General features: G+C 34.1%; 1 protein-coding gene across 4 annotated transcripts in view; it reads right to left on the bottom strand.

Annotated features, from left to right (window-relative positions):
- Positions 1-1,530: 1,530 nt before the first annotated feature.
- The window catches only part of LOC139512245 (ZZ-type zinc finger-containing protein 3-like), a 25,631-nt gene continuing 1,473 nt past the window's right edge, over positions 1,531-25,688 (bottom strand). For all 4 annotated transcript variants that reach the window (XM_071299731.1, XM_071299732.1, XM_071299733.1 and 1 more), the window contains exons 2-9: positions 23,149-23,564; positions 22,251-22,383; positions 20,074-20,170; positions 19,100-19,198; positions 17,354-17,530; positions 16,383-16,502; positions 2,384-2,484; positions 1,531-1,682 (exon numbers count right to left, since the gene is read on the bottom strand). In XM_071299731.1, the coding sequence (XP_071155832.1) occupies positions 1,532-1,682; positions 2,384-2,484; positions 16,383-16,502; positions 17,354-17,530; positions 19,100-19,198; positions 20,074-20,170; positions 22,251-22,383; positions 23,149-23,564 (1,294 nt within the window). In that variant the 3' untranslated portion in view covers position 1,531. The remainder of the gene's footprint in view (positions 1,683-2,383; positions 2,485-16,382; positions 16,503-17,353; positions 17,531-19,099; positions 19,199-20,073; positions 20,171-22,250; positions 22,384-23,148; positions 23,565-25,688) is intronic.

Here is a 25,688-nt window from a genome sequence, read left to right as displayed (position 1 = left end):
TGACAACTTGGAAAAAGGTGAAGATTTTGAGTAATAGGATATCTATATTTGATGTGTACCTTGCATGGTTCTCATAACCGTCAGACAGTTTTCACTTGACCTCTACTTCATTCCATTGATCAGTGAACAAGGTTAAGTTCTCATGGTCAAGTTAATATTTGAGAACTATAAGCAATACCTCTACTATATTTGGTGTGTGGAATGATTGTAAGGTCAAACTGGTAGATGTCATCTGATAGTGACCTCATTTCCATGGTTCTGTGGTTTAAGTGAAGTTTTTTTGTGTTTCGGTCTGTTTTTCTATAATTGTATGCAAAAGTTCAACTATATTTGGTGCAAGAAAATATTTTATGCTGTTCATGTCAGTCTGGCATGTTTAATTTGACCTTGACATCATTTTAATATTTAATTGCTCAATGGTGAGTTTTTGTGTTTTGGTTTGTTACTATAATACTTTAAGCAATCAAGGTCAACTTTATTTGGTGTATTTTAAAATGATTGTAAGATGTATGGCTGTTGGGCAATTGTCATCTGACCATGACCTCATTTTTATGGTTCAATAGTAAATATTTCCTGGCAATGTTTGTTTCTTTGGCCATATAAAAATATATGTGTGGTTCGAAGTACCCTACATACCCTACTTTTAGTCTTAATATTAGCCTACCCTAAAAGATTTTTTGGTCATTTTTCATTAAGCACTGTTAAAGTCAAAATATTGCTCCCATAGCCTCAAGGTAAATAAAAAACATAAAATTAAAAAAAAATCCCTACCTACATACCCTAACTTTTTTTTCAGATGTAACTGGAACCACACATACTATTTTATTTGGCCTTAAGATATTATATAAAATAGGTCAACTATATTAAACCATGTAATCATTCTTATATGTGCAAAAGGTCAACTACATTTAAAACATATTTGTTGTAAGGTGTTACTGTTTAGTAACATGTATTTCCAGTTTGGTTTATCTGACCTTGGCATCATTTTCTTGGATCATGTTAAGTTTATATGATAGTTGTAGTAAAGCTTTATATTTGGGACTATCATCATAAAATCAATGGTTAGTAAAGAAGGCGAGACATTTCAGTGTGTGCACTCTTGTTGTTTGGTCGTCGTGTGTTTTCTTGGAAACTAAATTAAACTTTTCCTATATGCTGTCATTAGAGATTGCTTGGGTGTTTGAATGCTCTAATTGTCCAATAACAAACTGTGATGGCTTATTTCCAGAAGAGTGTTAAAAAGTAAAATAACAAAATAACAAACTTTGAGGAAAATTCAAAACATAAAGTACCTTCCCAATCGAAAATCAAAAGCTCAAATACATCAAACAAATGGATAACAACTATCATATTCCTGACTTGGTACATACAAGTTACGCCACCCAAATTTGAATTTGATCTGCTTTTGATCGTTATACGCCTTGTGTACAAGTTTCATAACATTTGGTTGTGGAAAGAATAAATTTGCGTGAATTACTAAACAACATACTGGTTAAGCTTGTTTATATGCAGACAAATAAGACAAGATGGTTTAGGTTGCAGGCATATAATTAGGATCTAGATAGTTATAATCTCCTGGCATGAATGTCATATAGTCTCTGTCTTTTACACATGTGTCTTTGCTGGGAAGTCTGATTGGTTTCAGTCTATGACTAGAATTATGTTTCCCTGTTTCAAAATTGCTGCAATGAAACAAATAAATATTTAATGTAAACGTTACAAAAAATGATAGAACAACAAAGTTAAAACTTTGTATTATACCAAACTGTAGTTGAAGTTTGACTGAATAAGGGTAAATAATGCTAAAAAAATTTAAGTTATAAACAAAAAGCTATACATGTAATTAACAAGAATGTGTCATTAGTAGTTGGTGCCCCACTCAAGCTATCATTTTCTGTGCTCAGTGGACTGTGATATTGGAGTCAAAAAACTACTTAGGCATTAAAATTAAAAAGATCATATCATGAGGAACATGTGTACTAAGATTCAAGTTGATTGGACTTCTACTTCATCAATAAATCCTTGACCAAAAACTTTAACATGAAGCAGGATGGTGGAATGAACAGATGCACAGACCTAAAAATATTATGCCCCTAAGTGACAGTCTGGTTAGGCAGCGACACCAATATATCAAATTATATCTGTGACTTCCTTGTTTCTATATTTATCAAGTAACCCAATTTCAACATGAACCTGAGTTGAACCACATTTAAATATAAACACAATGAAAACAAATATGTATTGCTCATTTTTACATTAAAACTATAACCTGAAGAAAACTCATTTCCTTGCTTGCTAGAAACCCTATTTTGTTAAAATTTCATTTTTTATTTATCTTGCTATTCATAGACATTTTTACTGAACTATTTTCACAAGTAGTTACCTGTCGACACAATCTTCACAGAAATCTACCTCCTCTCCTATAGGACAATCAAGACAATGCCATCGGGTATCTGGTATGGGTTCAACTTCACATTTGTCACACTAAAAGAATAAAAGGAAAGAACAACTGGCTAAAATGATATTTTACAGGTAAATATGTGGTTTTATTGGCTTCAGTATTATGCATTGACCAAACTAGAGTATACCAGGCCTGAAAAATTACTTCTACTCATTGGAGTTCGACAAAATGAGATTCGAATGTAAAACCATATGAAATAATTCTTTTTTCCCATGGCAAGTTACAAAACATACAGAAAAATCTCAGTGGTGTATTTTTACAGCAAATGCTGAATGATTCATCCTTCAATAGCTGTAATCATATTATAAAGACAAATTCAGTTTGCCTTCATATTGAATAAATCTTGAAAAATAAAATTTAACATAATCTTGAGATTTCCACAAATTTAACAGTACAACCAATTCATTCAACAACAACCAAGATGCAGGGGTAATGATAATTGTCCTGTGAACAAGAAAATAAATTACATATCTAAACAAAGACTGCATTAATGTTTTTTTCCTTAGAAATTAATATATGCAAAATAATCTATAAATATTTACAATTATGAAAACAACAAAATGTTTTATACTGTTGGAATGTAAATACAATAATAATAAGGCCAGGGTTTTTTAATTTGTTGGTTTACGGATTTTCCCCATGAAAAAGTCGGGTCGGTCGGTCGGAATAAAAAAGAAAAAAAATATCTCTCAAGACAGAAAATATATTTTACCTTTCTAACAATATGTTTGGTTTGATATTTTATCATAATTTCTTATATACTAGTTTGATGAAATATTATTGCTCAGCTGCCATAAACATTGCATGACATTGTCTAATAATTTTCTGTAAAAAAAAATGTCCATGGACAAAGACAAAATTAAATTGTCATTTCACCATACCTGTCAACCTGTGACCATGAAAATGCAAGTCATGACCTGCATTGAAGAATGAAATCTCAGGTCATAACACTTACAAACTTTTTCAACAGAATTTCAGTATTTAGGGGACATTTTTTTATAATTCAAATAAAAGTTTCAAAACATGTTCACTTGGTTAAGTAATTTAAAATTTTATTAATTATTATTTCATTGCACTGTGAAAAGCTTTTGATGAATTTGTATGACACTACCTTATCTCCTTTGGTTAATGAAATTTTTTATGTAAAATATTTCAGCCTCAAGTTATGTCTGACTGTTTATTCATCTTTATTCTCAAGATTATTTTTTTTTTTAATCAATAATATTCTCAAGATAATTCAGCCTTTGCCTATCAGCTGTTACCACTGTGTATCATCGCCACTGGAAATTGGGTACTAACGAAGCGGAGAGAAATAGAAAAAAAAGTAAACAAGTTAAGAATTCATTCATTTTAAAGCATTTCCACTCATTTGATGAGGGAGCCGTTTAAGAAATGATTTTCTGATATATAATTCTTTAAATTATTAGGCCGATAAGTACAAAATTAATACACGATTTTGTGTAATACTCCAAAACTTGCCACTTAGTACCGGAAAATTGCGAGGTCGATCGTCCTCTGTCGCCCCATTCTCAAAATATTGAACTGTTTTTCATTATTTTTCTTAACACGTTTTTAGATTATTATAGTGTGGCATCATATTTACTGAAATTTGTTGTCAAAAACATGTTTTTTAAAGATTATGGACAAAAACATTATTTGTTTGTTGTACGGCGAATTGCAGGACGTTGTACGGCGAATTGCAAAATAACAACTTTTGTCTGTACTGTGTCTTGCAATTTATTATAATTTTAATAGGAAATTAATCACTGTTTAGATAATATCAAGTGACGATATTTTGTTGATATCAAAGCTTTACAGGCTTACAAATATACAAAATGTCTTACTTATCAAATATAATTAAATATATGCCGTTAATTCAGTTCAGAAGGCCTTGTTGCGTACCGCTTTTCCATTTTGTACAAAAAGGTTTTTTTCAACCGTATTATCCTAAATACATATTTGTTGTTACTTAGGTTGAAATTGTGTTAGTTCAATAAAATAAACCGTTCATTCATCTGTTGTTGGTGCTAGCTTTTTTTTTTTAGATAAAAACAGTGGAGATGTGGTATGATAGCAAATATGATAACTATCCATCAGGATAAAATAAAGTGTATGCAAGCAATTATATGCTATCGTACGGACTTCAACAACGAAAACTCGTACCTTATATAGTCGGCTATAAAAAGCACCGACAGAAAAAGTGGAAGGACTCTACAAGAAAACTAACGGCCTAACTCATATACAGTGTAACAAAACAATTTATGAAAACAACAAATAAGATAGAGATGAAGCAACAACAACCACCGAACCACAGGATCGAGAATTCGGACAGACAAAATTAAGAAAATACTTTGTTTTCATCGAAAGTAATGAAAAACAAATCGTGAATTGCATTTCGAAATAATTTTCTTGTCAGTTTCTTTTTGAAATATATAATTTGTATACATCTTAAATGCTGTCAAGCAAATGATATTTCTATCTAATGCATTTTATCTAATGCATAATTAGATGGGGGGAAGGGGGTCCGTTAGCATGTCAACAACACCTCGATTTTCGCAAAAACAGTTAACAACAAATTTTAAATGCTGATAAGAGTTAACATCAACTTTAATTTACCCCTTTTTCCAAACGAACCCAAAAGCAATGAAAATGGGAAGTGCATATCTTCAATGTATTCAAAAGTTTGAAAACCACTGTACAAAGTCGCAGAAATGCCAAGCTCCATAAGGAATTTTTTTATAAAGCTGACTAATTTTCAGAAGACACACGCAAGTACCATATTTTTTTATTGACACATGGACAGACAATTGAACGGATGTAAAAGGACTATGTCATGAATAATCGAAAATGCTTCAAACAGCAAAAGGATCGAGGCTTCTTCTGGTTATGTATATTGTTGAGTAAATGTTTTATGTCAATCAGTCGTAACAAACTTGGGTTATCGTCATGACGTAGGAAAGTGTAACAAACAGATAGAATGTGTGAATACTATAGGGCGCGGACATTATTTTTTTTTATGGCGGGGGTTCTTATAAATTATGGTTACATCTCAGTCAGGGTATTCATACGACTTATTGCTTACATGATTATATTAAAAGGAATTACGAAGGTTTACTGATTTTTATTTTAACTCATCAAAACCAGTGTATAAATCAGAAAGTAACATGTAAGGTGTCACAAGTTGAAGCGCTCTTTCATCTCCAAGTCCCAATTAAGAACTCTGAGCTGATATAAAAAAAAAGCCTTGGTCCATCTTTACATTTCTGAAGTCTTAGACTAGCAAATTTGACATCAATTTGAGAACCAAGTCCTCATTTTTCGGCCTCCTCTACCAGGTCACACTGCTCAGTTATTTCACGAATTGCAAATTGAAAAGGTACTTTATTTTTCACAATTCCGTCCAGGTACTCTGGGTCAATAAAATCTATCAAACATTCCATATACATCTGAATTATTTTCATCATAGGACTGACCAGGGTTTTAGCTGGATAAGAAGTGGCCTTTCCTTTTAACGTTTTGGATAAATTACAAATAGAAGGCAGATATAACTACATTGGTTAGACGTATAAAGAGGGGCATGAGATATCCCTAAACATGTTTAACACTGCCGCATTTGTTGCACCTGCATGACCCAACTTGAGTCCGTAAACTTTGCTACATTTGTATATAGTCTTGTATTTATTTCATTTTTTAAATTTTGGTTCATTTATATGTTTCAAGAAACAAACATTGAACTTCTACCCCCTTTTTGTAGTTAAATGATTACTCACTTAGGAGACAGCTTCAGGTATATCAATACACAGCAGGGTTTAAGCTAGGATTTTGAGGGCTTTAGTCACTTTTGCGCGCCATGAAAATCAACCTTTTTTTTGTGTTACAGCAAGAGACCGCAGGATGTATGTTACTAGCTTCATCTCTGACTTTGTCAGATTTTAAAGGACTTATAGGCATGACTGGCAGTCAGTATTGTATCATTTGACTGTATTTGCCCTTATTATGAAAGATTCTGACATGGGATGTGGAAACTTAGTTCACAATTTCTCTTCAGTTTGTTCCAGATGACATTCCTGAACAACACAAGATGGATTCATTTTTTTAAAACAAGGAATCACAGTACTGTAGAAATTAACTTGCAATGATTTTATCACTGCATAATCATTATCCTTATAAATCGTCTAAATCGATATCTGGAAGTCATTTCTATTAAGTTGGAACTGTATAAAATCCTTTTTGGAACAAGTATAACGACTGAAAGGAGGGTGTAAACAAATCAAGAATAGATAACGTTTACTACATTCGGTTTTAAAATGAAAAGAAAAGGGGAAGTGATACGTGTATAGTAAATTCAAAACAAGTCCGGATTCATCAGGAAATTATCATGTTTTGGTTTTAATTCCTTTAGTAAGAAAAATATATTTGTGTCTCTCGTTTAATTGCTTCTAAATGATTTCGTAAACGGTATTTTACATTTTTTTTTATCAGGGTCTATTAATAGTTATAGGACTACTTTCACGCATGGGTAGCACAAAGTACAGGAAGCACCTGTTTAACTCGTGAAGACAATTTGAACGTTTTGAATAAAGTTCTATATAATATTTTTTAAATGGAAATTGTTGAAAGTTTTTGATGGCAATTAATTTATATCATTTGTGACGAAAAATGTGTTCAAATGACGAATCTACAACAAACGAACTTCAAAGTTTTGATCGTTTAAGAAATAATGAAATTCAAATGCCAACTGTTCAGGGGTTACAAATTATTTCGATCAAATGACGAAACTATACTCCTGGTTGTTGAAATGCCAACTGACTGATTTTCCTGGGGAAATAATTATAATGGTCAATTATGACATTTGTTAATAATTAACGGATTAGTGACCCATCGGATGGCGAAAAGCAGATTAGTTGCAGTCTTCATGACGAGTGGCAGCCCAGGCTGGTAAAATTGCTCTCGGGTCTGTAAAAATCAGACCTACAGGCAAACAGAATCTAACTAAAAATTTTCAAAAATTGAGCTGTGGGCCTGTAGATTTAGCAGTTCAGCGTGAAGACTGAGTTGTAATCACAACATATAACACCTAGCTGTTGAAAATGTTAATTACCTGGGGGTCATAAACTTGTCAAAAACATAAAGACGGCTAGATTTATAGTATTTTAATGAGAAAATATTTTTACACTTTCTAACTTTAAGTGACGAAATTGATTTGGAAAACTTTCGTCAATGCAAAAACCCTTTCGTAAATTACGTAAGTGACGAGCGCTAGAAAAATCACTGCACAGTTACAAGTTTAGTTTCGCATTATAGCCATGGTGAATTTTCTAAATATGAAAGTTTTTGTACAATTGAATTGATTTTTAGATAGTTGAATAATAATATAGCCTTCCTAGTGGGTTTATATGAACATTTAGATTGTTTTAGCATGTTTTATAAGCCATTCTTCAGTTTGAACGTCCATACGTTCCTATCCGTTCCGCCATAGATTTAGAAATTTTGTATTGTTTTTCAACAAAGATTTGACGCTCGATCTTTTCAATTCAATTTATGGAAAAAACAGCAGAAATGCATATGATTTTTTTTACCTTTTGATAGATATATGTCTATGGTTTCAGGAAATGTATCACTCTTATTGATTGAAATTTTCCTTTGGACCAAATTTTTGAGATCTTTGTGACATGTTCAACCCCCTATTTTGCAATATTTGGTATCAAATAAATGCTGATTGTTGCCATGGTTACACACAAAAAAAAGATTATATTTCACCATTATTACTATTGGAAATCAAATCTATGGACGATTCTCTTTCCATAAATATACACATGCATAACTCAAATAGTAAGCCTTATTTATTAGGAAGGAAGGGAAAGAGAGTGTTTAAAAATTATGAGTGTCAATTCTAAGTTTTTTTCCTATCTGTGAATTGACACCCCATGCACCCTAGTGCATAATTTTCTCGTTGCGTTGGGTTGTTTCTTCTATTTGGTCGGACTTCTGTTTCTTTGACATTTTCCTCAATTCCATTCTCAATTTTATCAAGGATTTACTATACTCAAAGATTTTTTAAAGACATGTACAGTTACATATATGCTGTTTATGCTCACTCCTTTGCGGAAGCAACGTAAAAGAAGAGATGGACAGCAAATTATAATGTGATTCTTGTAAATAACAGTTAAGATCAGTTAACAGAGAAAATAATGTCAAAAACAGTGAACACTTTAAGTATTAAGTAACAGATAACAGGAATCTCAATTTCTAATAAACAGTTAACAACATTGCAAATTTTAACAAAACAGATTACAGACAGAGGGTCGACAACAGTTAACAGTTTTTAAAATTTATCAGTCAAATAACAGTTTTAAACAAATTAAAACCTTGAAAAGATAAAAACAGTTTAACATAAAAGGGTACCCCCACCTTAGATATTTGAACTTAATACTTTATTTTCTTTGAAGGGACGGTAAGTAACTATTCTAAAATTAGCAAGTTGCCATACAGTTGAAAACAAGTTGCCATACAGTAAATTTGTCAACACGTGCAAGTTGCCGTACCCTAGACTTTATTTTTTATGGTCTATATTCTTTAAAATACATGTTTTTGACAATAAATTTCAGTTAATATGATGCCACACTATAATAATCTAAAAACGTGTTAAGAAAAATAATGAAAAACAGTTCAATATCTTGAGAATGGGGCGACAGAGAATGATCGACCTCGAAATTTTCAGGTACTAAGTGGCAAGTTTTGGAGTATTACACAAAATCTTGTATTAATTTTGTACTTATCAGTCTAATAATTTAAAGAATTATCTATCAGAAAATCATTTCTTAAACGGCACCCTCATCAAATGAGTGGAAATACTTTAAAATGAATGAATTCTTAACTTGTTTACTTTTTTTTCTATTTCTCTACGCTTCGTTAGTACCCAATTTCCGGTGGCGATGATACACAGTGGTAACATGTCTTGATTATATTAGAGTATAGTAAAATAAAGTTAAACAGTTAAAGGAAGTATAGATGAAAAGGTATGAATTTTATAAAAAGTAATATTTCAATATGTATTTGAATTCTATTTGTTTTAGATTTTATCTTTTTTACCCCAAAAAACGTTAATATCAGGAACAATTTTGAATGGTGATAAAAAAGGGGAAGTAACTCAAGTTGAAAAATGTTTGTAAAACAACAGTGAAATTTGTACATTTTTAAAGTAAAATGAGATTTTATTAAATAAATACTTACCATCATAAATTCTGAGTGCATCCATCTGCGCAAGTCTGACAGGCGGAAAACCCCAAAATAAAAATATCATCCAATGAGAAGAGGGATGACCAGTGCCCGTATAACCATGCCTTTATATCATCCATTTAATTTTCCAACATAAGCATGAAGCCATAGGAAAAAAACAGGGGATGAAGGGGAGGTTGGGAGGGACCTTTAATTTATGATGGTAAGTATTTATTTAATAAAATCTCATTTTACTTTAAAAATGTACAATTTTATGTCAATAAATACGTTACCATCATAAATTCTGAGTGAAATATAGAATCTAACACAAAGCTGAATCCCCTGAACCAGAAGATGCAGGAGGAAAAACAACTCTTTGTGCGGAAACTAAAGGTCCTAAGGAGTACAAACTCTGAGCTTGAGTAGCTAAAGACTGCAGATAATGAGAAATGAAAGAATTTTCAGTTCTCCAGAAACCTGCAGATAAGACTTCCTCTAAAGAAGCATTATTAAACAGAGCCCAGGAGGTAGAAATAGCTCTAACATCATGGGCTTTAATATGCATACTATTCAGAAGTTCTTCATTAGAAAAACTGTAAGCTAATTGAATAGTTTTACAGATCCAAGATGAAATGGTTTTAACAGACAAATCTTGTTTTCCTTTGTTAATAGGAATAAATAACCTGGAATTTGAGGAGGTACGGAGACTTTGAGTTCTCTGAAGATATAAAAGTAAGACTCGGATAGGACAGAGTACTTTAGAACTTGAATCAACAGGAAGGGCTGGAATCACTATCGGTTCTGAACCTCTACCAGGAATTTGATTTTTGGCTAAAAAAGCTGGATCCGTTAATAGGGTAACAGATGACTTATCCCTATTAAAACGAAGGCAGTAGTCAGCAGTGGAAAAAGCATGAATTTCACTTCTTCTTCTACCAGAAGCTAAGGCAAGAAGGAAACAACACTTATACGACAAAAACTTGATTTCAACCTTTTAGGCAGGTTCAAAAGGATGGTTTTTTAAAGCTGATAAAACAAGACTCAAATTCCAAGACGGGATTAAAACTCTCTGTCTAGGGCGTTCAAGAGTGAAATTCTTAACTAAAAGAGAAATGAATTCATCATTACCAAAGTCTGGACCTCCAGACAGTAGAATTGTCCTAGAAATAGCTGATCTATAGCCTTTAATAGTAGAGGAAGATAATCCTTTCTCTTCAAAAAGGTGGATCAGAAAGTCTGCTAGTTGTTGTACAGAAATTTGGAAAGGATCAATTTCCTTCCCACTACACCAACTACTGAAGATAGTCCACTTGGCATCATAGACGATGTTAGTGGAATCTCTGACTGCCCTGGAGAGATGTCTGGCTGCGCATTCAGAAAAACCTCTCTCCTTGAAGCTATCCCTGAGAGAAGCCACGCGAACAGATGTAGCTTCTCTGGATTGGGATGAAGTATCTTGCCCTTGAACTGGGACAAAAGATTGTGTCGTACTGGTAGAACCAGTGGACGAGCACAGGATAGATGAAGAAGATCTGGAAACCAGGCTTGTTTGGGCCAAGCTGGAGCAATAAGAATGATCAACCCTTGCTCTGCTGAGATCTTCCGAAGAACTTGTGACAGAAATCTGAACGGTGGGAAAGCATAAGCGAACATCCCGTCCCAAGGAACACTCATGCAGTCCACTGCGTAAGCTTTCGGATCTGGTACAGGAGACATGATCACTTGAATTTTGTAATTGAGGCTCGTTGCAAACAGGTCTACATGGGGAGACCCCCACTGAAGTGTTATTGCCTGAAATACTGATTGTAGAAGTTCCCACTCTGTATTGACTGGAGTAAGTGTTCTTGACAGAGCATCTGCTAACACATTGAGTTTCCCTGGGACATGACGAACTACAATCTGTAGATGAAGTTGATTGCAAAGAAGAAGGATTTCTCTTGCTAAAAGATACAGCTCGTAACAATGAGTTCCCCCTTGGTTTCGCAAATAAGCCACCACAGTGGTGTTGTCCGTTGCTAGAACCAGAGATTTGTTCTGCAGTAGGGACTGAAAATGAGACAGGGCAAGAAGCACTGCCTTCATTTCTAGTATGTTGATGTGTTCCTTCAAAAGATCTGGAGTCCACACTCCTGACACTGAAAGACCTTCCAGATAAGCTCCCCAACCAAGGTTGGAGGCATCTGTGAACAGAGTCTGATTTGGGACTGGAGAGGACAGAAGTTGGCCTCTCAAAACGTTTGCTTGAGAAGTCCACCAAACCAAATGAGGACACAAATCCTGATGAATGATTGGAACTGGAAACTCCCAATTCTGTGTAGCTGGGAGCCAATGTTGGTGTAGATAAAATTGAAGAGGTCGAATGTGAAGGCGACCAAGTGGAACAACATCGGCTAGAGAATTTAAGAGACCTAGCAATTGTGAAAACTGGCGAGCAGTGACTGTTTTTTGAGATAGAAACAGATGAATTTTTGAACAAAGATTCTGAAACTTTTCCTGAGGAGGTCGAACTATGCACTGATGAGTAAGGTAATGTTCGCCTAGGAAAATAAAGTCCTGAGACGGAATGAGGTCCGACTTTTTCCAAGAAATGAGAAACCCCAGAGAGAGCAGCAATCTGATGACTACATCTGTATTGAGATAGAGTTTCTCGGGAGAAAGTTCCTTGATCAGTGAGTCGTCCAGGTAAGAATGAATCTGAATAGCCTGTGAATGAAGGTGAGCAATTGCTACCTGCATAAGTTTGGTGAAAGCTAGTGGTGCAGTTGACAGACCAAAAGGGAGAGCCCTGAACTGGTAAACCCTTTTGTTCCAAACAAACCGAAGGAATTTGCGGTATGAATGGCAAACTGGGACATGAAAATAGGCGTCCGTCAGGTCCAGGGATGTTGTCCACATACCTGGAAGAATAGAAGCTCTTATTGAACGATTGGTCTCCATTTTGAAATGGGGAATAATCATATAAGAGTTGAGGATAGACAAGTCGATGACCGGTCTCATTCCTCCGGTCTTCTTCGATACAAGGAAGAGACGAGAATAGAAACCTGGATCTATTGAAGATACAGGGACTTCCTCCACTGCCCTCTTTGTCAAAAGAGTCTCTACTTCTGTTGACAGAAGAAGAAATTTCTGTGGATCTTGAGTATTGGACAGTGGGATAGGAACAGGTGAAAGAGGTGGTTGTTCTTTGAATTGAAGAGTCAATCCCCCTCGAATTACTGACAGAACCCAACAATCTGAGGTAGTACTTATCCATTTTTTTAGAAAATGAGTTAACCTCCCCCCTACTGGTAATTGAGAAAGAGGAGTTTTGTAGTACATCTCTGGATTGGGTTCTGACAGTAACGTACGAGGGGGCAACTTCCTAGGAAGAGGGATTGGCCCTCTTGCCACCTCTCTTAAAACTGTTAGGTTTAGACCTAGGGATTGAAGATTTCTTAGGTTTATTACCTCCATCATTAGTGATTTTCCTCCTCTTCTCCTGAGAATTATAAGATGAGCCTCCAGCAGAGGAACAACTACCTCGCTTAGAATTATTTCCCGAAACAGATACATTTACCTTCACTGGGACTGGAGTTTGATTGAGATGTTTCTGTACCTCATCAAGTGGTAACCCAAATATCTTCTCATCCAAAGGAGACTTGATTAAAGCATCCTTAAGATTATCTGACACCTTTGCCTTCTCCAAAATTTCAGATCTTTTGGATAAGGTGCAGTTGGCGATGGAGCCCATAATCAGCAATTGGGAGGCACCCAAAGCCTTGTCTACCTGTAATAGGAAAGGTTTGACCTCTGGTGGAAGAGAAGAGTCTTTAAGAACTGGGGCAACTGCTGATAAGAAATGTTCAGCAGTGCCTAGAACATGAGAAGCGTTTCTAAGAAGATTCTCTGTTTTAGACCAAACAGACTGAGTAAGACGCAGTCCATCGGCGGGTTTAGAAGAAATAGTAGATGATAACACTTTGTCACATTTGGGTACTAGTTTGCCCAAAGTAGAGTCAAAAATTTCATAATCCTTAGAGCGGAACTGCTCAGAGAATGAGGCTAGACCGAAACCACTAACCTGGGAAAATTGGGACTCATTAGACACAATCCCATCATTAATGATCTGCAAAGAGTTGGACATATGATTAGACTGTGGAAAACTACTATGAGATTTATTATCATCTACAGGCAGACCACATGAAGCCTCAAAAGTGGAGGTTAGTTTCTTGGGTCTGGGAGGTGACTGAAAAGGCACCTTGTTGACATCTCTCATGATAGTATAAACAGAATCTCTGAGATCCTTCAAGGAGGAAGGGGCATCTTCAGTCTCTGGTTCTTTACCAGAATTGGTAGAAGACTGACCAATTACAGATGAAGATAAAGACACAGGAACAGAAGGTTGCGAAACAATCTGAGAAACCTGAACTGAGTTGTCATCTTCATCCGAAGTAAACCCTTCGTCTTGGCTGCCTGGGGCAACTGAAAAACGTTCCTCCTCATCACTGTCTTCCAGGTCACTTCCAATGTCATGATCTGGACGGAGTGAAATCACTGGAGAACTTGAATTATTGGCAATGTTCTCTAGTGTACACAGGCGATTGGAGAAGGAAGTCAATTCCGAAGAAATAGATTGACGAAAATCATCCAAAATACTCTTGAACCCATCTAAGGAGGGGCCAGAGTTAGCTACCTGATTAGACTGATGCCCAACAGAAGAGGTAGGCAGAGCAGCAGGTACAGATATACTACTACCCCTACTAGACACTGCTACAGGAGGAGCAGGAACTGATAGATTAGGAGTAGTACTCTGTGGAACAATAACTGGTGTTGGTCCACAATAAGGCCAGAAACCTGGAAAGGGCTGACTAGGAAAAACCTGATTAGGAAAACCTTGACCAGGAAACCCTTGACCATGAAAACCCTGACCAGAAAAGCCTGAATAAGGATAACCCTGAGACCAAGGAGGTCTAGACCATGACATGGCATTACTAGCCGAAGCCGGTAAAGTTAAGCCACAATAGGACGCTGGTGCTCTAGAACCAGGTAAGTTCAAACCCATAGAGATACCAGGGTAAGATGAAATGGACCCTGTGGTGTCAACTGGCCTAGAAAAAGTGTGTGTAACCGGAGCAGTGGTAGGGAGACCTCCATCATAACCAACAGAACCTGCATGCAGGGTCTGTTGACCGGTCTTAGTAGTCACCGAAGTAAAAACGTCGGTTAGTTGACTACTAATAGGAGGGGTTCCCTGCCCTACCGCTGTTACGGTCACAGGAAAGGGTAATGAACCGTCTAAGAAAACATCATTACCTGTAATGGCCTCGTAAGGACTGGGAGCATTAAACTCCATAATTAAATAAGTATGAAGTTAAACACTTATAACAACAATATAATAACAAAAAATGTCAAATAAATAATGGTATGGGGATACCTACGATATTCAATATAGAAAAAACAAAAAACTTCAGTCTTCTCTGTAAGTTATGTACTAATACAAAAATACGTGTGTCTTGATGCGCAGGCGGAAATTAAATGGATGATATAAAGGCATGGTTATACGGGCACTGGTCATCCCTCTTCTCATTGGATGATATTTTTATTTTGGGGTTTTCCGCCTGTCAGACTTGCGCAGATGGATGCACTCAGAATTTATGATGGTAACGTATTTATTGACATAAAATTATTTACGACCTAAAGCTAAGGTAATTGGTGTTAATTAACAGTGTGTTTAACACCAAAGCTGTCAAGTGAAGCCATGCACTTAATGGGTCACTAAATTTGACAGTTTACACAGCTAGCTGAACTTTTGTTGATGGAAGAGTTACGAATTTGCAGGTATTTCAAAGGAAAATCACTTATGAAATCAATCTTAAGGCTTAGAAATCCTGGTGAAAACGGGTCATTTTCCGAATTCCCGGGTTATACAGTGACCTGGCGGGTGTCCCAGGTGATCCCTCAGAATTGTGAAAATCTCGGGTCATACCCGCAGAATACGGGTCAGTTGACAGGTATGTTTCACAAACGTAGCCTTAAACAAATTTCAGGAAACTTGGTGATAAAAGATCTTCAAACACGAAAACTAATAAAGAAAAAAAATGCAAAAACATCATACGAAAATAAGTCCCACATGTCAAAAAAGTAATAGACTCGTCCACTGCAAAAAAACAAGGATATCGGGTTCTGTCATATGCATTCCCATTTTTTATATCTAAAAGGACGATTTTTTTTAATTAACAATGACACAAGTCTGAAGGAAATTCCAAAGGATTTATTTAAATTAAGTTCTTTTACTTGATGTCTTCAACGGTTGGACAAGTTCATTTTCCATTTTCTATTTTATGGAATGATGACAAATAAGGGAAACGAACTAAATGTGTGATGGGTTTTAAACACAGGTTTCGTTCCGCAAAATTATTTGTGCAAACGACATTTCAAGGTCAGTTATTATTGATTTGTCTATTGTTAAGATACGTAAATTGGAAGTTTCAGTTTTCACAAAAGAAACAAACATCAATTCCGTTAGTGTTTAATGCATTTCATTTTAAAAAAAAATATATGATATTTTATTTATTTTTTAGAGATAATGTTTTTTTTGGGGTCAGCGGAAATAAAAAAGTATGAAAAGTCAATTTTTTTTTTCTGCAAATCTGCAAAATCGGGTTGGCGGATCCGTAAACCAACAAATTTAAAATCCTGGCCTAAATGGTAAAAGTATACATACTTTAAACCCTTCATGAAAACATTGTAAAGTCTGAAGTTTCTGTTTCCTTAATCTTTTCAGTTTCATCAACTCTTCATAGTCCTCACTATCTCGTAGTTCTACTGGTATAGATTCATCATCCTATAAAATACAAAATAGAATTTTAATGTACAATAGTTTTTAATGTTCATTTTGATTTAGGCTTAACCTTTATTGTATCAGTTTTATAATTGAAAGATCTGAAATAGTTTATGTAAGTACAGACAATTTCTAAATGTATGATTTACCAGTAAAGGCATTTACTTTCGCTTGGATTAGAATTGAGATAAGGGTAGTGAATATGAAAATGTTTTGCCATAATTTTTTTATTTGATGTTCTGGTATAGAAGTTTACTGGGTCAGTTAATAAAGTGAATGTTGACTGCCCTATTAGCAGATAATCGCAGGAAAGGGAAAATTTTAAAAAAAAATCTTGCTCTCAATTGTCTTTTCATCATAATAAATCTTGTTGAAGTTTGTAGAATTCCATGAAGATATGACAGTCATTGATGAGTAAAAGAATATGAGACTTCAACCACAAACTCAACCTAAATGTTGAGGTCAACAATGGTACCACCATTTAGGATCCCTATATATATGTCTCCCCTCTATAACAAAATATGGTAGGTAGGGACACTATAATGAAAACATATTTCATAATGGACATATTATGCCTTAATTTTTGACCCAGTGTATATAAATATATATAGGAATTTGATGTTAAGTAGTTGTCATTTGATGTGGTTCATAAGTGTTTCTCGTTTTTTATATGGATTAGACCATTGATTTTCTCGTTTGAATGGTTTCACAATAGTAATTTTTGGGGGCCTTTATAGCTTGTTGTTCAGTTTGAGCCAAGGCTGTGTGTTGAAGACAGTAGAGAGTTGTCTCATTGGCACTCATACCACATCTTCTTGTATATCTATATATATTTATTCTTCACTTATGCATACTGATATATATTCATATTCTTCTGGCATGCTCCCTTGAGAATCTTCATTGTCTCTACCAAAACTATGGAAGCTTTGTGATTCGTCATCATCAGACATGTATACTGGTGGCTGATGGGATTGGAGAAATGTTGATGGTTGATAATAAAACTTGTGGTACTTGTGATGTCTGTGACCTTGCTGAAAATAAATGAATAAAACACATCAATATTGATGATGTGTCTGCAATGATCCTGACTATTTTCTTTTGAAGAATTTACAATTTGGTATTGATGAAAGATTTTTTATAGTCTTTTACTTTTCCAGACTCTAGCTATATATAGGTGATTAAAAACATGTACTATTGTATAAATGTCTATTGTAGAAGATCTAGACTAAATGTTGACCTCAAGACGTCTTCTTTTTGCATCATTTGGGTTGCTGTTTCATTGATAAATATCTTACATCTTATCACAAGCTTTTTTCTAATCAGTTAATGTTAACAAAACATGATTTCTTATTTCAAATCTACAATCTGAGTAAAATACTATTGTTCTTGAGAAATTTGAAGAAAAAAAAGTCAACTGCAAGCCTGTATAGAAAATATTTCATATATTTGTTGGGGGATTTCATTAAGACTATTCACACCTTTCCTAGCTCGAACTCACATCTCCATATTCAGTGAACAGCAAAATCAGGCATAAACAGTCAGGGGACTTACTGAAATAAGTGATTTTTAAATCACTTATTTGAGTAGCAAATTCGAGGTTTTATCACAAATTTGGATTTTGTAGTTTTTTCAAAATTTTAAACACATAGGTTTAGATAATATCTTTTAATTAGTAAAATTAAAAAAATATGAACTTTTTGTCTCTTTTAAGTAGCAGGGTTCATGCCTTTGATGCTATCATTTAGATAAAAATTCCATTTTAGTTGAAAAAATGCTATAATAATGGCTTTACATAATGAGCTGATACTTTCTTAAAAGATTTTTCACAACAGTGGGAGTATTTTTCCTGTGAAGTTCAAGGTTTCATCTTTCAGATTATGTAATAAAATTCTACTGTTCGCCATAAAAATTTCACTGTTCGGGGTTGTTGAAATTAGTGTGGGTTATTAACAAAATGATACTTAAAGAAGTGATTTTTGGGAAGGAAATTGAGGTCTGATACGTAAACAAGTGATTTTTATGTCATTATCCTAGATTCAGTACAAGGTCATCACCTGAAATGACCTGGTCATCATAGACAACACAGATGTTGGTTCTGATAAGTTTAGAAACATAATTAGACCCTGGATCATTAGTATTCTATATTTAAAGCTACATTAAAATTAAATCACGTCTTCTAGTGATTTATTTGTACTACTTAAACAGGTGATTATTAAAGAAAGACAACTCTAACGTCCAACCTTTATGGAAATAATGTTACTTGAATCAGTGATTTAGAAAATCACTTGCTTAAGTAAGTCCCCTGACTGATAAAATAGTATTTGACAAATAAACAGATGTCCATGCACTGTGCTAAGAATGAGTTTCCAAGACACTCAGAATTCCAGGTCACTCAGACTGTTTCTAATTCCACAAAAAATGACATTGATATTGAGTGCATTAAAAATCTTATAATTGCTAAAGGGCTAATCCATTAAAATGTATGTGGGAGGTTATGAAAATGATGAAGGGACTTTCAAAATACCCTTACAACCAAGAACTATTATCTTGATGATACATTTGTATACATATATCCATTAAACATATTAATAATTACTTACCTTTTTAATACCTAAATTGCCAACATTAGGCATCCTGCCAGGTATTGGCAGACCAGCCTTTGCTAATTTTATAAAATACTTCTGTACACGACTAGCCACCTGACAGAAATAAAACAAAAGCAACATTTCAGTATACATATCTTAAAATCAATATAAGCTTACACAATATTTTTCATAAGTGACATAACAATATCGTTTATATGTACAGCAAACCTAGCTGTCTTTCTATAATGTAGAGATAACTGGTATTTGAAATATCACATGATTATTTTTTAATAAACCACTGTATAAATCCTTTCGCTGTAGAGAGCGAGTGCTGATTGATGCATTACCCTATTGATGACTGTTACTTCAAACTATCTTGATTATCAGTCAAAATTTTGGGAGGTATAAGTCTTTTTATTAGAAAAAAAATCTGTATTTGATATATTTACTCATTTCCTGTCAATATATTGAGTTGCAGTTTTATCTACTTTTTCCTATCTATAACACAGAATTTATGAGTTCAAATACTATGGTCTTCAATAATTCCAATACAAACGTGATTATCTAACATGTATTAAAATCCTTTTATCACAAAACATACAGAGTTTATCAGACAAATATTTCAAAAATTGTTGATCATACTGGCTTTTATCATGTTTATAGCTTATTTTGAAGTTTTATTTCCTGAATCCTGAACATACGAAAATCAATAACATGCACCATTCAAATGAATGTAACAGTGGTCAACTTTGAATATACCAGCTGTTAAACTGAATTTAATTTTAGAGATAATTCTTACTCAGTGTTCTCCCCAGGATTTTTGGATAGCACCAGGGTAACGTGTGTCGAAATGATTTGTACAATATGTTGTGTCGCGTTGCATCGCTTATTTTTTCTTCTTGTTAGTTTTTGTGCCATTACCTTTTTGTCTTTTGTTTTGTTTACTGTGTTATGTAGACTTTGGGGAAAAAAATACTAAAGTAAGTTACTTGTTGGGGTGTTCTGTTTCCTATAGCTGTGGCAATCTTCTGCCATCTTTTCGCCTCTACATCTTCTGGAGGGTAGGTTATTAGCAAATCTTCTAACCTAAAGAGTAGGATGCATCAATAACAAGAATGATTCTACAGTACACAGATGCCCAACTCGCACTATCATTATCTATGTTCAGTGGATTGTGAAATTCGGCATTAAAATAAGAAAGATCATATCGAAGGGAACATTGTACTAAGTTTCATGTTGATTGGACTTCCACTTCATCAAAAACTACATTGACCGAAAACTTAAACCTGAAGAGAGACAGATGGACGGATGAACAAACACATAGACTGAATAAAGGGCTGCGCTTTAGCGCATGATACGCCCGTTGCTCTTTTAACTTGTCTTTTATGCTTTAAATGAATTTATATGATCAACTAGAAATAGTGTGAGCCCTGTCAAATAACCCCCCCCCCCCCCCCCCAAATAATAAATAAAAATGCACAAAAAAATTGGCACTATTAAGGCTACCTCAAATTTAACTAAGTTTGTTGTCTTTAATTTTTCATCCATACATAAAATTTTGTGAAAGTGTTAGTTATTGTCCCAAAATTTGAAAAATCCCCCCTTTTTTAAGCATAAAAATTCATAACACGGAAATGTAAAATCTGAAATTTATAAAAATTGAAAGGGAGCTTACATCAATAGATATAAACAATTCACCAAAGTTTCATGGACATTGGTGAATGCCTTTTTGAGTTATTGTCCGAAGTGTTAAAAATCACCCTTTTTTCATGAATAAAGCCCCATAAATCCAAAACTTAAAATCTGAAATTTAAAAAAAATTGAAAGGGAGCTTACATCAATAGATATAAACAATTCACCAAAGTTTCATGGACATTGGTGAAAGCCTTTTTGAGTTATTGTCCGAAGTGTTAAAAATCACCCTTTGTTTTATGAATAAAGCCCCATAAATCCAAAACTTAAAATCTGAAATTTATAAAAATTGAAAGGGAGCTTACATCAATAGATATAAACAATTCACCAAAGTTTCATGGACATTGGTGAATGCCTTTTTGAGTTATTGTCCGAAGTGTTAAAAATCACCCTTTTTTCATGAATAAAGCCCCATAAATCCAAAACTTAAAATCTGAAATTTAAAAAAATTGAAAGGGAGCTTACATCAATAGATATAAACAATTCACCAAAGTTTCATGGACATTGGTGAAAGCCTTTTTGAGTTATTGTCCGAAGTGTTAAAAATCACCCTTTGTTTTATGAATAAAGCCCCATAAATCCAAAACTTAAAATCTGAAATTTATAAAAATTGAAAGGGAGCTTACATCAATAGATATAAACAATTCACCAAAGTTTCATGGACATTGGTGAAAGCCTTTTTGAGTTATTGTCCGAAGTGTTAAACAATCACCCTTTTTTTATGAATAAAGCCCCATAAATCCAAAACTTAAAATCTGAAATTAAAAAAAAACGAAAGGGAGCTTACATCAATAGATATAAACAATTCACCAAAGTTTCATGGACATTGGTTAAAGCATTTTTGAGTTATTGTCCGAAGTGTTGAAAATCCCCCCTTTTTTATGAATAAAGCCCCATAAATCCAAAACTTAAAATCTGAAATTAAAAGAAAACGAAAGGGAGCTTACATCAATAGATATAAACAATTCACCAAAGTTTCATGGACATTGGTGAAAGCCTTTTTGAGTTATTGTTCGAAGTGTTAAAAATCACCCTTTGTTTTATGAATAAAGCCCCATAAATCCAAAACTTAAAATCTGAAATTAAAAAAAAACGAAAGGGAGCTTACGTCAATAGATATAAACAATTCACTTAAGTTTCATGGAAATTGGTGAAGGTGTTTTTGAGTTATTGTCCAAAGTGAGGACGACGGACGGACAGACGGACGGACGGACAACGGTATACCATAATACGTCCCGTCCCGGGCGTATAAAAACATAATGCCCCTACATAAAAACAAGAATACACCAATAATAGGAACATAATTATCAGTTATGAGTAGCTATGCATTTTATATATATATATTTTCATCAGTTTATATTTACTAATAACACCTACATGTATTTGATCTGTTCACCGTACCTTGAGTTTTTCAAGGTTTACTTAATTCTTTATGCTTTTGTAGGTTTAAAAAAGTTATGAAAATTCATAGTACCTTTTCTGTTCTTCTATAGACCACAGCTGGTTAAATGTGGCTGATTTACCCTCCTCTTTGATACGACCCCTCACTAAACTTGATTGACCATCAAATGATTGAAAGTTAGCATTGATCGGTTTCTGTTCATTTTCTGTAGAAAATGAAAATTAAATAATTCTATATTCCTGATTATGTTAGAAGGAGGCCTAGGGTTGAGCTCTGAAAAACATTTTTTATGTGTTATGATCAGAAGTTATAAAATCTTTTACAATTTTGCTCACTGTTGAAGGCTGTAAAATGAGGTATAGTTGTTAAAATCCCCATCTTTTTCTGGTCAATACTGGATAGCTGTCTCATTGGCAATCCTATCAAATCTCCATATGTTATCTAGAATAGACATGATAGATGTATTTTCTGGTATTTTTGTGTTGTTGGTTTGCAGTCTCCTGTTTAATGGGTACCTGGTTATTTTTGTACCATTTTTATTCAATCAAAACTGGATTTGGATTTTGCTCACTGTTGAAGGCTACAGTGACATTTAGTTGTTAAATGGTTGTCTTTTGGTCTCTACTGAACATATTGAAGAATGCATAAGTAAAGATAACAATAGATATAAATTTTAAGAAGATGTGGTATGACAAGGATGTAAACAACTGCATGTCACCTGTTAACATGTAAGTTGAAAATGGATCTCATACTGTGAATTTATTATAATTTGGGGGATACTAATTTTAGCGGATTTTGTTGGTTATGGTATACCACAAATTTTCTATAGGCTTGTATGCAGAATTGGTAAAATTCAAAAATGGAATAAACTCCAAAATACAATGTTTTTTCATTCTAAAAATTTGCCGTTGAATTGGTACACACAAAAATAAATTAATCCAAAATAATCCTTAGTTTGTGGTCTGCCTACCTGCACCATTAACAAGCTGTTTTTTTAACCTTGTCAGATGTTTCGGGATTCCTAGCGATGTAAAGTCAACAGTACTGGTGTACTTTTCCCAATTTATCATTGGTAATTCTGCAATTCTCTGTTGTTTTGGTAAGTTTAAGTCTTCCCCTCTTTGTAATTTGTCAACAAAGCCAATAGGATCTTCCAATGCATCATCTCGACATTTATAAAGTCTATCTAAATCAGATATTGCCTGAATTCTCTGAGCTTCTAACAGTGCTATAGTTCTCAGCATGGCATGATAGTCTGCATTCCCTTTCAATGCTACATGATCAGATTCAAAGTAGTATGTGTCAATTTCTTCATCTATTTCAGCTTTGACCTTGCTGATATCCATTTCCATTGGTTGGTTTTCGCCATCTGTTGACTCCATCAACCTACAAAATGTCTTTACATATATCATATTTATAAACTAGAGGCTCTAAAGAGCCTGTGTCGCTCACCTTGGTCCATGTGAATATTAAACAATGGACACAGATGGATTCATGACAAAATTGTGTTTTGGTGATGGTGATGTGTTTGTAGATCTTACTTTACTAAACATTCTTGCTGCTTACAATTATCTCTATCTATAACAGTACTTTCTGTGGGAAATGTTATTGAAAATCTTCAAATTTTAAGAAAATTGTTAAAAATTGACTATGAAGGGCAATAACTCCTTAGGGGGTCAATTGACTATTTTGGTCAGACTGACTTATTTTTAGTTCTTACTTTGCTGTACATTATTGCTGTTTACAGTTTATCTCTATCTATAATAATATTCAAGATAATAACAAAAAAACAGCAAAATTTCCTCAAAATTACCAATTCAGGGGCAGCAACCTAACAACCGATTATCCGATTCATCTGAAAATTTCAAGGCAGATAGATCGTGACCTGATCAACAATTTTACTTCCTCTCAGATTTGCTCTTAATGCTTTGGTTTTTGAGTTATAAGCCAAAAACTGCATTTTACCCCCATGTTCTATTTTTAGCCAAGGTGGCCATCTTGGTTTGTTGGCCGAGTTACCGGACACATTTTTTTAACTAGATACCCAATGATGATTATGGCTAAGTTTTGTTAAATTTGGCACAGTAGTTTCAGAGGAGAAGATTTTTCTAAAAGATTACTAAGATTTACGAAAAATGGTTAAAATTGACTATAAAGGGCAATAACTCCTAAAGTGGTCAACTGACCATTTTGGTCATGTTGTCGTGTTTGTAGATCTTACTTTGCTGAACATTATTGCTGTTTACAGTTTATCTCTATCTATAATAATATTCAAGATAATAACCAAAAACAGCAAAATTTCCTTAAAATTACCATTTCAGGGGCAGCAACCCAACAACGGAATGTCCGATTCATCTGAAAATTTCAGGGCAGACAGATCTTGACCTGATGAACAATTTTATTCATGTCAGATTTGCTCTAAATGCTTTGGTTTTTGAGTTACATGTATAAGCCAAAAACTGCATTTTACCCCTATGTTCTATTTTTAGCCATAGCGGCCATCTTGGTTGGTTGGCCAGGTCACCGGACACATTTTTAAATCTAGATACCACAATGATGATTATGGCCAAGTTTGGTTAAATTTGGCACAGTAGTTTCAGAGGAGAAGATTTTTCTAAAAGATTACTAAGATTTACGAAAAATGGTTAAAAATTGACTATAAAGGGCAATAACTCCTAAAGTGGTCAACTGACCATTTTGGTCATGTTGACTTATTTGTAGATCTTACTTTGCTGAACATTATTGCTGTTTACAGTTTATCTCTATCTATAATAATATTCAAGATAATAACCAAAAACAGCAAAATTTCCTTAAAATTACCATTTCAGGGGCAGCAACCCAACAACGGAATGTCAGATTCATCTGAAAATTACAGGGCAGATAGATCTTGACCTGATGAACAATTTTACTGCGCGTCAGATTTGCTCTAAATGCTTTGGTTTTTGAGTTATAAGCCAAAAAACTGCATTTTACCCCTATGTTCTATTTTTAGCCATGGCGGCCATCTTGGTTGGTTGGGCGGGGCACCGGACACATTTTTTAAACTAGATACCCCAATGATGATTATGGCCAAGTTTTGTTAAATTTGACCCAGTAGTTTCAGAGGAGAAGATTTTTCTAAAAGATTACTAAGATTTACGAAAAATGGTTAAAAATTTACTATAAAGGGCAATAACTCCTAAAGTGGTCAACTGACCATTTTGATCATGTTGACTTATTTGTAGATCTTATTTTGCTGAACATTATTGCTGTTTACAGTTTATCTGTATCTATAATAATATTCAAGATAATAACCAAAAACAGCAAAATTTCCTTAAAATTACCATTTCAGGGGGAAGCAACCCAACAACGAAATGTCCGATTCATCTGAAAATTTCAGGGCAGATAGATCTTGACCTGTTGAACAATATTACCTCTGTCAGATTTGCTCTAAATGCTTTGGTTTTTGAGTTATAAGCCAAAAACTGCATTTTACCCCTATGTTCTATTTTTAGCCATGGCAGCCATCTT

The sequence above is a fragment of the Mytilus edulis genome, chromosome 2 (genome assembly GCF_963676685.1).
Source record: "Mytilus edulis chromosome 2, xbMytEdul2.2, whole genome shotgun sequence".
Classification (NCBI taxonomy): Eukaryota; Metazoa; Mollusca; class Bivalvia; order Mytilida; family Mytilidae; genus Mytilus; species Mytilus edulis.
This window is presented reverse-complemented; position numbering and strand designations above follow the sequence as displayed.